Source organism: Mugil cephalus, chromosome 14 (genome assembly GCF_022458985.1).
Source record: "Mugil cephalus isolate CIBA_MC_2020 chromosome 14, CIBA_Mcephalus_1.1, whole genome shotgun sequence".
NCBI classification, from domain to species: domain Eukaryota; kingdom Metazoa; phylum Chordata; class Actinopteri; order Mugiliformes; family Mugilidae; genus Mugil; species Mugil cephalus.
In genome coordinates, this window is record NC_061783.1 from 10,825,797 (window position 1) to 10,840,057 (window position 14,261).

The 14,261-nt window shown below is 41.4% G+C and overlaps 2 protein-coding genes and 1 long non-coding RNA gene across 3 annotated transcripts; 2 read left to right on the top strand and 1 right to left on the bottom strand.

Annotated features, from left to right (window-relative positions):
* Window positions 1-4,701: 4,701 nt before the first annotated feature.
* On the top strand, window positions 4,702-5,671 carry LOC125020253. Its single transcript, XR_007114181.1, has 3 exons — window positions 4,702-5,287; window positions 5,390-5,474; window positions 5,563-5,671. It is a non-coding gene; the product is annotated as an uncharacterized LOC125020253 (long non-coding RNA).
* Window positions 5,672-8,276: 2,605 nt separating this feature from the next.
* LOC125020279 (forkhead box protein H1-like) lies at window positions 8,277-9,353 on the top strand. The gene is made up of 3 exons (XM_047605626.1): window positions 8,277-8,432; window positions 8,518-8,613; window positions 8,721-9,353. The coding sequence occupies exons 1-3, from the start codon at window positions 8,277-8,279 to the stop codon at window positions 9,351-9,353; spliced, it is 885 nt and encodes a 294-aa protein (XP_047461582.1).
* Window positions 9,354-11,135: 1,782 nt separating this feature from the next.
* LOC125020280 (forkhead box protein H1-like) lies at window positions 11,136-12,257 on the bottom strand. Its single transcript, XM_047605627.1, has 3 exons — window positions 12,069-12,257; window positions 11,888-11,983; window positions 11,136-11,780 (listed from the first exon to the last, which is right to left on the bottom strand). Exons 1-3 carry the CDS (start codon window positions 12,222-12,224, stop codon window positions 11,136-11,138), a joined length of 897 nt encoding a protein of 298 aa, XP_047461583.1. The 5' UTR covers window positions 12,225-12,257.
* Between the last annotated feature and the right edge of the window lie 2,004 nt (window positions 12,258-14,261).

Consider the following 14,261-nt stretch of genomic DNA (forward strand, 5'->3'; position numbering starts at 1 on the left):
TGCTCAACAGAATCATTTACATAATTATAACTGAAATTTGAAAAATGAAATTTCAAACAGCTTCCTGCACCAAAAAAGTTCAGGAAGATGCAATCAACGAGAAGTTTGAGCTCAGTCCCCATGATCCGACAGTCGCCGCTCACAGAGCTGCCTATGAAGCGCACCTACCTGGCATGCACGTTGACACTCGATGTTCATGCAATGGTTTATTTTCAGTTCCAATGGTCACAGATTCATTCCGAATATAAAGGACTACTGAATGCTGGATGTAGTCAGAGTCACTAAAAGTGGATGCGTTCACTTTAAAGAAATCCTGGCATTTCCCGAGATGGCCTCGTAGGCAAATTGAGTTGAACCATGCAGCACAAGGAAAATCCAGCCTTCCTCTATGCATCATGCATTAATAAACAAACGGTGATCTACTTACTTTTTTTTAAACGCTTTCATTGTTATGATGATCTGGAAAATGGACAGTCAAACCAGCTCTTTAAAGCTCTCGATAATAAGATAGAATTCAATTCGATTGTTGGATCTTTCCGTTCCGTTTGACTGTGCATCAGGGACGTGGCCCAAGAAGCGCACACTACCTCTATAGTTTACGTTACCATGGAATCGAACAGGGCTTGCTCTTTGTACGTCATCACGATCATCATGTACTAAGGCCACGGAGGAACCGAGGTTTAAATACAGCTTTCAGTCGTCTGGCAGAATCTGTCTCCTGTCAGGATGCATGAGACCCCCTCCTTACAGTGACTGTATGGAGTGGGGGTCCGGGTCACAGATCAGCTGCACACTAGCAAGGACCGATGGGTGCGTTGCAGTGAGACTCTGCAGATTCTGACAGTTCTGTGCCTGGCTGTGCTTTTGGACAGCGGACCTGTGACCGCATCCTGCACCAGGAGACCCCACAGGCAGGGACTCTCAAGGAGCCTTAGAGTCTTGTGTTGTCTAGCATCGTGCTTTGTGAGTACACAGCGTCATCATCATGGTGAGTGGGGTAGACAAATGTTCATCACTTTCAAAGTGCATTGCCATTGTGCAGGCAAGTTCTGCAATTGTAAATTAGACATTTGTTATTTTGTTTTTCCTTTTCTCTTTTAGGTTGGGCCAGGTCTGACAGCATATCCTGATTTCTCCGATGAAGTGACAACGACTTGCAGAAGTTCCATGTGCCATTTGATGGGTTATGGATTGTAAGTTATGGATTGAAGACAGTGTTGCACAAATTCTATATTCTCCCTGACGTCGTCTCCTTTGGTTTAGGACATGAATGAGCTATCAAACTTCTTGGATGGATCGACCAATGGCTGTCCATCAAGCCCTCTTGAAATCCTCTTACACCCAGTGGGAGCAACAAATTTCACATATACACACAATACAAAGATAGAGTCTCAAAGTGTAAAGCTGTCTTTTTTTCTTTTCAGTGTACTGAGGGTTGCTGAGATCTAAACTCTGTTTGACACGGCTCAACAGAAGCAGTCCATACATTACAACATGCACGTCTCTATGGACTCATGGAAGCAAAAGCCTCTGCGTGGCCATCTAACACACACACAAACACACACACTTAACATGGAGATTTGAATAAATCCTGTGTCTGCACAGTGGCCGATGCCACAGAATGGAAAATCGATAAATTATTGCAATATGTTTTTTTTTATTAGGACAATAAAAGATAATTGCTTTTCCGTCCATTAGATGGTGCTGTTTTTCTGGTGTGTGGAGGAGGCAGCTGGAAGCAGCTGAAACGAAGTGCGGTATTAGAGTAGAAAACTTTCCTTTCAGGCCATGATTTGCAGTTGAAACCATGCCACAATTTATCCCAGCACATACTATGTCATCACAATTCAAATGTTAAAGCAATGAAGATTGTATCATGATTAAGTACGATGATCACAGCGTATCATTTACAGTAATTATTCTGGAAATGTCAAAATAAATTTCTTCAACAGCTTCCGCCCAAAAAAAGTTCAGAGATGCAGATCAGACGGAGAAGTTTGGAGCTCAGCTGTCCTCCATTGATCCGACTGTCGCCGCTCACAGAGCTGCGCTCATGAAGCGCACCACCTACCTGGCTAAGATCGCTTTCGTCTCCGAGATGCTCCATGCAGGATGTTATTTTCAGGTTCAATGGTCCAGATTCACCGAAGTACAAGGAACTACTGGAAGTGACTGTAGTCAGATCACTACAAGATGGTGCGTCGTCACTTTAAAGAAATCCTGCAGCTCTTCCCCGAGTTGGCCTCCAAGTGGAAACAGAGACCTGAGCAGAGCATCAGAGGAAAACTCAGCCTTCCTCATGCATCATCGCCTACATTGATAAACAATCGGTGGCATGCGTAACTTACTTTTTTTTAAACGCTTTCAGTTTGTTGTTGATGACGTGAGAATGGACCGGTCAAACCCACGCTCTTTCAAAGGCTGCTGATATTAGAATAAATAATTCAATTGTCTTATTTGACATTTTTCCCGTCTCTGGTGCACTCGGAGGACGTGGCCCAAAGCGCAGTGATACCTTCTATAGTTGACAGTTACCATGGAAACGAACAGGGCTTGCTCTTTGATGACGTCATCACGAAGTCATCATGACGTAAGGCCACGGAGGAACCGAGGTTTTAAATACAGGTCTTCTATCAGTCATCTGGCAGAATCTGTCATCCTGACGGATGCATGAGGACCCCCCTCCTTACAGTGACTGTATGGAGGGGGGTCCGGGTCACAGATCAGCTGCACACTAGCACAGAGACCCGATGGGTGCGTTGCAGAGACTCTGCAGAGTCTCTGACAGTTCTGTGCCTGGCCTGTGCTTTTGGACAGCGGACCTGTGACCGCATCCTGCACCAGGAGACCCCACAGGCAGGGACGCTCTCAAGGAGCCTTAGAGTGTCTTTGTTTGTGTAGCCATCGTGCTATATGAGGGGTAACAGGTTCATCATCTCATTCATTGTTGAGGGTGGGTGCAAGCATGTTCTGTCATAGGTAAATTAACATTGTGGGTTTTGTTGTTTTTATTCTGCTCCTTTTCTCTTTTAGGTTGGGCCAGGTCTGACAGCATATCCTGATTTCTCCGATGAAGTGACAACGACTTGCAGAAGTTCCATGTGCCATTTGATGGGTTATGGATTGTAAGTTATGGATTGAAGACAGTGTTGCACAAGAATCTAATTCTCCTGACGTGTCTCCTTAGGTAGGACTATGAATGAGCTATCAAACTTCTTGATGGATCGACCAATGGCTGTCCATCAAGCCCTCTTGAAAATCCTCCTTACACCCCAGGTGGGAGGCAACAAATTTCACATATACACACAAATACAAAAGATATGAGTCTCAAAGTGTAAAGCTGTCCTTTTTTTTCTTTTCAGGTGTACTTGAGGGTTTGCTGAGATCTAAAACTCTGTTTGACACGGCTCAACAGAAGCAGTCCATACATTACAACATGCACAGTCTCTATGGACTCATGGAAGCAAAAGCCTCTGCGTGTGGCCATCTAAAACACACACACACACACACACACACACACACACACACACACACACACACACACACACACACACAAACACACACACTTAACATGGAGATTTGAATAAATCACTGTGTCCTGCACAGTGGCCGATGCCACAGAATGGAAAATCGATAAATTATTGCAAATATGTTTTGTTTTTTATTAGGACAATAAAAGATAATTGCTTTTCCGTCCATTAGATGGTGCTGTTTTTCTGGTGTGTGGAGGAGGCAGCTGGAAGCAGCTGAAACAGAAGTGCAGGTATTAGAGTAGAAAAACTTTCCTTTCAGGCCATGATTTGCAGTTGAAACCATGCCACAATTTATCCCAGCACATACTATGTCATCACAATTCAAAATGTTAAAAGCAATGAAGATTGTATCATGACTTAAGTACGATGATCACAGCGTATCATTTACAGTAATTATTCCTGGAAATGTCAAAAATAAATTTCTTCAACAGCTTCCTGCACCAAAAAAAGTTCAGGAGATGCAGATCAGGACGGAGAAGTTTGGAGCTCAGCTGTCCTCCATTGATCCGACTGTCGCCGCTCACAGAGCTGCGCTCATGAAGCGCACCACCTACCTGGCTAAGATCGCTTTCGTCCTCCGAGATGCTCCATGCAGGATGTTATTTTCAGGTTCCAATGGTCCCAGATTCACCGAAAAGTACAAGGAACTACTGGAAGCTGGACTGTAGTCAGATCACTACAAAGATGGTGCGTCGTCACTTTAAAGAAATCCTGCAGCTCTTCCCCGAGTTGGCCTCCAAAGTGGAAACAGAGAACCTGAGCAGAGCATCAGGGGAAAAGTCAGCCTTCCTCATGCATCATCGCCTACATTGATAAACAATCGGTGGCATGGCGTAACTTACTTTTTTTTTAAACGCTTTCAGTTTGTTGTTGATGACGTGAAGAATGGACCGGTCAAACCCACGCTCTTTCAAAAGGCTGCTGATATTAGAATAAATTAATTCAATTGTCCTTATTTTGACATCTTTTCCCGGTCTCGCTGTATTTACTGATGCACTCGGGAGGACGTGGCCCAAAGCGGCAGTGATACCTTCTATAGTTGACAGTTACCATGGAAACGAACAGGGCTTGCTCTTTGATGACGTCATCACGAAGTCATCATGACGTAAGGCCACGGAGGAACCGAGGTTTTAAATACAGGTCTTCTATCAGTCATCTGGCAGAATCTGTCATCCTGACGGATGCATGAGGACCCCCCTCCTTACAGTGACTGTATGGAGGGGGGTCCGGGTCACAGATCAGCTGCACACTAGCACAGAGACCCGATGGGTGCGTTGCAGAGACTCTGCAGAGTCTCTGACAGTTCTGTGCCTGGCCTGTGCTTTTGGACAGTGGACCTGTGACCGCATCCTGCACCAGGAGACCCCACAGGCAGGGACGCTCTCAAGGAGCCTTAGAGTGTCTTTGTTTGTGTAGCCATCGTGCTATATGAGGGGTAACAGGTTCATCATCTCATTCACTGGGTATGAGTGTGATGGTGTTGAGCAGAGCAACACTGTATCAGTCACTATGGTCAGGAGAAGCGAATTGCATTGACCATCTTGTGACAAGGCAAAGTTCTGCTGCGAAACTTTGTAAACTTTGTCACAGAGGTCAAGTGTCTGTGGTATAATTAACATTTGTGTTTTTTCCCTATTCTCTTTTAGGTTGGGCCAGGTCTGACAGCATATCCTGATTTCTCCGACAAAGTGACATCTGAATGGTGGTACAACGACTTGCAGAAGTTCCATGTGCCATTCGATGGGTTATGGATTGTAAGTTATGGATTGAAGACAGTGTTGCACAAAGAGGAAGCAGTGACCTTCACTTAAAGGAACTATTGTATATTCTCCCTGACGTCGTCTCCTTTGGTTTAGGACATGAATGAGCTATCAAACTTCTTAGATGGATTGACCAATGGCTGTCCATCAAGCCCTCTTGAAAATCCTCCTTACACCCCAGGTGGGAGACAACAAATTTCACATATACACACAAATACAAAAGATATGAGTCTCAAAGTGTAAAGCTGTCTTTTTTTTTTCTTTTCCAGTGCACTTAAGGGTTTGCTGAGATCTAAAACTCTGTTTGACACGGCTCAACAGAAGCAGTGCATACATTACAACATGCACAGTCTCTATGGACTCATGGAAGCAAACGCCTCTGCGTGTGGCCATCTATAACACACACACACACACACACTTAGCATGGATATTTGAATAAATCACTGTGTCCTGCACAGTGGAATGGAAAATTTATAAATGATTGCAAATATGTTTTGTTTTTTGTTTTTTGTTAGGACAATAAAAGATAGTTGCTTCCGTCTATTAGATGGTGCTGTTTTTCTGGTGTGTGGAGGAGGCAGCTGGAAGCAGCTGAAACAGAAGTGCGGGTGTTAGAGTAGAAAAGCTTTCCTTTCAGGCCATGATTTGCAGTTGAAACCATGCCACAATTTATCCCAGCACATACTATGTTATCACAATTCAAAATGTTAAAAGCAATGAGTATCGTATCATGACTTAAGTACGATGATCACAGCGTATCATTTACAGTAATTATGCCTGGAAATGTCAAACATAAATTTCTTCAACAACTTCTGCACCAAAAAAGTTTTATTTTGTCCTGCAAGAAATACTGGAACTCACTGCAGTGAGATCACAGATAAGATGGTCTGCTGTCACTTTGAAGGAATCCTGCAGCTCTTCCCTGGATACTCTACTCAGCCTGCAGAGGTGTTCAGATCAGATGTGAGGTGAAGTTCAGCCTCCAGAGCTTCTGCTGCTTCAAATTTTCGCTCGACAGGAGGCTGCATGTATCATGGGCACGCTGCTAATGGCTAATGCTCTTAATCCCACAACGAAGAGGCCGGTACACTGAACCGTCATTCCTCAAATACCCTGCACCTTATTTCACCTGCAGAGACGACAGTCAAGTCACTTACTGTGAGCCGGTTTCTGTGCTTTATACCTGATAGGTAAGCATTTTGCAGCAGAGTGAAAGTCTATCTGGATGTGTGCTGTTACTCAGACTGCAGTGTTTCACCTTTCTAAGTTAATGTAACAGACACTACATGCATGTATTTTTCTCTCTGATAACACAGACTACACATCTGAGTGATGGTCACATTCCAGTGAACAATCTAATCACATTCCAACACTTCACACATGTGTCATCTCCCCTCATAATCAAACCTGATGCCTTTTTGTCCCATACAATGACAGGGTCATTTACATCAGTGATCCTCATTCTGATTCATCAGCACATTAGCTGTGGTCAAGGTTTTGTGGGAAAAAAAAGTTTTGGTTGTTTTTGTTCATTTTTACATACCATAATGTTGTTGTAGGGTGTGTATCTGCATCTGCCTTTATTATTTCTTCTTTGGTATATTTAAAAGGAGGATTCTCCCTAAATGTGTTATCTTCTATTAAAACTAAATTAAAATTAATTTTAGGTACTAAAGCATTTGTCCTACACAACATCAACATGCAGCACACACACAAATATGATTTTATATAATAATGTTTAAATAAAAATGCTTGCCATTTTAAGAAACATCTAAAAAAAAAAAAAAGTAACCCCTGAAATAATTACCTCTGTGTTAGTGGAAAAAAACTCTTTCTGTTGAGCTCGCTGAAGTGAATGTGACTGAGGTCCAGATGAGGTGTAAATTGCTGGAATGCGATTGAAGACGTTTCACATTCAGGTCAGCTGTGTTATGTTTGTTGTAACTGTTACATTCCAGTGACCGACGCCTCATCAGTCACTGATTCACTCTGTTGTGAACGAGCACACTATAGTTTAAACTAGATTTATCCACTGAATATTTAAATTAAAACAACTGCTCAGATAGACAACATAGTCTATTTGAAACTTTATAAAATATCATTACTATAAATAAAAATCAGTGAGGTGTGTTCTTTAGTTTATAAAATATAGTGAATTTCTGTAGAAAATAAAATAAATAATTGCAGCCTCCATACAGAAATAAACCCAAATAGCTTGTTATAGACTTTAATAAGAATCTCCTGTTGTAAAAGACCTAAATAAATTTATTGAACCACTATTTTATCAACACTATGTCAACATCCTGGTAAAGTCTGCTGCTATTTGAACCACACATGTTCATGAAACTACAATGATTGTAGGTGTCAACACATTAAGTCACATGTAGAGGATAAATGTTCATGCCCTCATTTAATATAAATCGCTGAAACTGGACTAATAATTTCTATACTTATTTGACAAGCACTTTCGTATTTTTTGTGTCATGTGGAAGATGGTTAAGTGTGTTTTAGATGAGCTACACAACTTATTATCATGTCCATAATCCTGTGTGATAACATGCTAAATGATAACAACATGAGAGGATACTGACTGTGGAAGGAAGTTTCATGTGGAGCACGTTTATTAAATGAAACAAAGTGTTTGTCTGAAAATGAAACCACCCACAAAGAACATGTGTTTTCAGTTCAGTTTATATGTTTGTAATATTTAAATAGTGTTTTAAAAAAACTTGAGTCATAGAGACAGAGGGATTTGAGGGATTTTTACAGAAATATCTGAACTTTAGAGAATGGACTGTTACTGTGATCTCTGGCTCCACCTCCAGCATTAATGGCTCGTCTTCCTTTGAATAGGTGCTCATTAACCTGCAGTGCACACCCTCTAATGTCCTTTTGTTCCAGCTAGGCTTATATCCAGAGCTGAACCCTTCAGGTCCACTTCAGCGCTCAGTGAGCTTTGGGTCAGAAGTCTCCAACAAACAAGATGCAGATCAGGACGGAGAAGTTTGGAGCTCAGCTGTCCTCCATTGATCCGACTGTCGCCGCTCAAAGAGCTGCGCTCATGAAGCGCACCACCTACCTGGCTAAGATCGCCTTCGTCCTCCAAGATGCTCCATGCAGGATGCTCCCTTTCACTCAGGTAAGAAAGAGCCAAGACATCTGAAATAACCAGCGCACCACAAGTATTTACAATTTAAAATCCTCTTGAACTTGATGTTTTGCAGTTGATGGACAAACTGGAGCCGCTACTTTGTGAAGAGAGAAAATTTGTTGAGAACAACATCAGAGTCTGTTTGTCAGCAAACGGGTGTTTTGTCAAGGTAAGTTTCATATTCTACTGTTTATATTACACCAGCTACTTTACTTTAAGGACCAGGTGACTACTGATTGCTGTCTATTAACTGAACTGTGCTGGTCTTATTTTCAGGTTCCAATGGTCCCAGATTCACCGAAAAGTAAAAGGAACTACTGGAAGCTGGACTGTAGTCAGATCACTACAAAGATGGTGCGTCGGCACTTTAAAGGAATCCTGCAGCTCTTCCCTGAGTTGGCCTCCAAAGTGGAAGCAGAGAACCTGAGCAGAGCATCAGAGGGAAACTCAGCCGTCCGATCTCCTGAACCTGCAGCCTGCAGAGATGTTCAGATCAGATGTGAGGTGAAGTTCAGCAGTCCTTTCTCCATTGAATCCCTCCTGAAGAGAGACGGCCCCTCTGCTCAGGCCTCCAGAGCTTCTCCTCTGTCCAGTGTCCAGGTCAGAGTGGAGCAGCAGCCTCTGTCCACACACAGACGAGCTGGGACAAAGAGAAGCATCAGCTGGGACTCTGAGGAACTTCTCCTTCAAACTTCAGCTGCAAGTTTCCCCATCTGCTCAGCAGGAGGCAGCACACACCACAGACCCACTGCTAGTCAGGATGCTAAACCCTTCAAGAAGAGGCCCGTGTACTCTGAACCCTCAGTCCCTGTCAGTGCAACAAATCCATATTTCACCAGCCCGCATAGCAGTTACCTCACTTACTCTGTACCAGCCTTCAATCACAGTGCTCTTCGTCTATGGCTCTGATGTGTTTTGTACTTTTGTACTGTACAAATTTGTAGCTTTATATTTTTGCTAATAAAACAAACAACAAAACAAAAAATGAACGTGTTAACCCTAATTTTTCTACTGAAGACATGGTATTAGCAGGAAATCATGATACACACCATGCCTAATAATTTAATAATTTCACTGTAGGACTACCACAGTCCAAGTGATAATTATATAAGTATATAAGTAAGTATATAAGTAAGTATATATATATCTATAAGTATCACCATGCACTGAATTTGTACCACTATTTAGTAAGTATTATATGCATATGTATGCTGTGTAAAGCATTAAAAGTAAAATATGCAGAATATTTGGAAGTAGTAGGAGGTTAAATGTTGTGTTGTGTTCTGCCCCTCAGTGGTGGAAAGGAAATTCAGCTTTAGGTCAAGTCCTTTCTGTGACTGTGGATTATTGGTATCACTTTAGTGAAGTCAGTGTCTCTTTACTCCAGCAGTGCACAGAATCTCACACAACACAAGGTTATGGGAGAGATAGAACAATGAACAGAAACCGTACTCATACACAACGGTGGATTATCTTCACAGCAGTGGGTTATCTTCAGTACACATCATGCTACCCAGCAACAAATAAGTTATCTCTTCTCTGGAAAGACGCAATAACTACTTTGAGGTGACACAAAGTCCTCAGGCCTCCTACGCTCTCCCTGAGCTGATAGGTTCTCTACAGAAACAGGGCATGAATACAACCTGTTCACTAAACCTTTAAAATATTTTTCATTTGATATTTATCAGTTGGTCGACACTTACTAGATTTAAACCTAGACAGACATTGCTGATTCCCAAGGGAGATTATTCGTCACAGTAGCTCAGTGACACATTAAACATACATATTGTAGCTGTTTTACTGTTTTATTTAAACTCTATAAAAACTATAAAACTATAAACTATAAGCCATAAAACAACACGTGCTGCTCCACGAAATTACAGCTTCTCCCATTCCATCAGGGCCCCTCTCCTAGGTGTGTCATCGTAAACAGCATGGAGGATTGTGGGAACTACGCTTCCAGATCCAGACACTCCTAGCCACACCTACACAGGAGAGTAAGCAGCAGCAATAAAGACCGAGCCAAGCCAGGCCACGGTCTGTTTGACCTGACATCATAGGGTAAAGATACAAGACTGTTAAAACATGGACTAAGACAGAGGAACATTGACTTCCCCACAGCTGTAGTTCACAGAAACAGCTTGTATTTATTAGGTCAGTGTGAGCCACTTTTGTAAATATTCATCCTGCATCACTTAATATAAATTGTCTGAATGGTTATTCAGACAATTTATATTAAGTGATGCAGGATGAATTTTTGGAATAAAATGATAATATTTACAAAAGTGGCTCACACTGACCTAATAAATACAAGCTGTTTCTGTGAACGTCCCCTGATACTGAATGATGAGGTGAAAATCGCTGGAATGTTGCCAAAAGCTTCCAGAGCAAACCTGTATTGTTCATGTTTGAGCACCCACTTTACACTGTGTGTCACCCCATTTATCTCAGCCATTGTCTCTGATGGTAATATCCTGTGAGAAGGCAGCGCTTCCTGAGCATCTATTATAATAATACACTAGATCTTCACATCATAAATGCTGTAATGTACAGTATATTATAATTTACTGGTGCTATTATTAACATTTTCTGTTGATGTACACCATGCCACGTAAATACAACGCGTACCAGTTATTATTTTTTTCAATGTTTATTGAAAAGTGCTGCAGAGTGCTCAGGTACAAAAACACATTACAGCCAGTAACGCAGAGAACCATGGGTAAATGCCGGTACAGAGTAAGTGATGTAACTGTTGCTTGTGCTGGTGAAACAAGGAGCAGGACTGTCTCTAGATGGATAGATGGGAAATGAGGGTTCAGAGAACACGGGCCTCTTCTTGAAGGGTTTAGCATCCTCACTAGCAGTGGGTCCGTGGTGTGTGCTGCCTCCGGCTGAGCAGATGGGGAAACTTGCAGCTGAAGTTTGAAGGAGAAGTTCCTCAGAGTCCCAGCTGATGCTTCTCTTTGTCCCAGCTCGTCTGTGTGTGGACAGAGGCTGCTGCTCCACTCTGACCTGGACACTGGACAGAGGAGAAGCTCTGGAGGCCTGAGCAGAGGGGCCGTCTCTCTTCAGGAGGGATTCAATGGAGAAAGGACTGCTGAATTTCACCTCACATCTGATCTGAACATCTCTGCAGACTGCAGGTTCAGGAGATCGGACGGCTGAGTTTTCCTCTGATGCTCTGCTCAGGTTCTCTGTTTCCACTTTGGATGCCAACTCAGGGAAGAGCTGCAGGATTCCTTTAAAGTGCCGACGCACCATCTTTGTAGTGATCTGACTACAGTCCAGCTTCCAGTAGTTCCTTTTACTTTTCGGTGAATCTGGGACCATTGGAACCTGGAAATAAGACCAGCACAGTTCAGTTAATAGACAGCAGTCAGTAGTCACCTGGTCCTTAAAGTAAAGTAGCTGGTGTAATATAAACAGTAGAATACGAAACTTACCTTGACAAAACACCCGTTTGCTGACAAACAGACTCTGATGTTGTTCTCGACAAATTTTCTCTCTTCACAAAGTAGCGGCTCCAGTTTGTCCATCAACTGCAAAACATCAAGTTAAAGAGGATTTTAAATTTTAAATTCTTGTGTTGCGCTGGTTGTTTCAGATGTCTTGGCTCTTTCTTACCTGAGTGAAAGGGAGCATCCTGCATGGAGCATCTTGGAGGACGAAGGCGATCTTAGCCAGGTAGGTGGTGCGCTTCATGAGCGCAGCTCTTTGAGCGGCGACAGTCGGATCAATGGAGGACAGCTGAGCTCCAAACTTCTCCGTCCTGATCTGCATCTTGTTTGTTGGAGACTTCTGACCCAAAGCTCACTGAGTGCTGATGTGGACCTGAAGGGTTTAGCTCTGGATATAAGCCTAGCTGGAACAAAAGGACATTAGAGGGTGTGCACTGCAGGTTAATGAGCACCTATTCAAAGGACGAGCCATTAACGCTGGAGGTGGAGCCAGAGATCACAGTAACAGTCCATTCTCTAAAGTTCAGATATTTCTGTAAAAATCCCTCAAGTCATTATTGATTTTCTGCCTAGTTTTACTAAAAACATTAATATTAAAATCAATGTTTCTAAGATGATCCATGTGAAGGAGAGTTTCATTTTGTCTCTATGACTCAAGTTTTTTTAAAACACTATTCAAATATTACAAACATATAAACTAGCTGAAAACACGTGTTCTTTGTGGGTGGTTTCATTTTCAGACAAACACTTTGTTTCATTTAATAAACGTGCTCCACATGAAACTTCCTTCCACAGTCAGTATCCTCTCATGTTGTTATCATTTAACATGTTATCACACAGGATTATGGACATGATAATAAGTTGTGTAGCTCATGTAAAACACACTTAACCATCTTCCACATGACACAAAAAATACGAAAGTGCTTGTCAAATAAGTATAGAAATTATTAGTCCAGTTTCAGCGATTTATATTAAATGAGGGCATGAACATTTATCCTCTACATGTGACTTAATGTGTTGACACCTACAATCATTGTAGTTTCATGTGTGGTTCAAATAGCAGAAGACTTTACATAGTGTTGATAAAATAGTGGTTCAATAAATTTATTTGGGTCTTTTACAACAGGAGATTCTTATTAAAGTCTATAACAAGCTATTTGGGCTTATTTCTGTAAGGAGGCTGCAATTATTTTATTTCCTGCAGAAATTCACTATATTTTGGAAACTGAAGAACACACCTCACTGATTTTAATTTATAGGAATGATATTTTATGAAGTTTCAAAGAGACTGTGTTGTCTATCTGAGCAGTTGTTTTAATTTAAATATTCGGTGAATAAATCTAGTTTAAACTATAGTGTGCTCGTTCACAACAGAGTGAATCAATGACTGATGAGGCGTCGGTCACTGGAATGTAACAGTTACAACAAACATAACACAGCTGACCTGAATGTGAAACGTCTTCAATCGCATTCCAGCAATTTACACCTCATCTGGACCTCAGTCACATTCACTTCAGTTTTTCTTTTTTTCCCGCTGAATTAAAAAGCCATGTGTTTTTATTTTAACATTATTACAATAAAACTATGATCTGATGTGTTGGACAGACACAGAATAACATCTAAGATTAAATTATTATTTATTAAATCTGAACACATTTAGGGAGAAGTACAAATAATAGATGCAAAACAGTTAAAATCACACGGCCTCAAACCAACAATACAAATGTAGAAGTGTAAGTACAGACAATGAGATCAATAAACAAAGAAATAAGACAATTTGTCGAAGAATATTCCAATATGTGGGACCCGGTGAAATTAATAAGATAATGATACCTAAGACAAAAAATAAATGTGGGAATAAAATGTCAGTGGAAACTAAGTCTTGTTGTCATCAGTTAATTATGTATTGTCAGGAAATTAGATGAAAAAAATAAATAAATAAAGCCAAGAAATTATTTTTTTTTCTCCTTGGCAGAGAACCAGTTCTTTTGATGGTGTATTTCGATTCAGAATACAGTTTTGATTTTATCACAGATAAATTAAAAACCTCACTGAAGGCACTGTGTCTGTTTCTCTTATCAGTACTACGCTGCTCTCATGGATATGGCAGTTTAATTCAAACAGAAAAACTCTAGGCATTTGTTGCAAGTTTTATTTTATTCAATACTACCCTTACATCTTGATTGACTTATTACAGTCCTGCAGCATCATCCAGATACCTTAATAAACTTTTTTATTTTTTTTTTCAAACAGACCCCAGATCAGCTCAGCGCTTCCAATCAAAGACAAGTCAAACCAGCTGGTGTGACCCTGTCTCAGCCGTTCATCTGAGCCCATTTCTGAAGCTGTTTTTCCACCA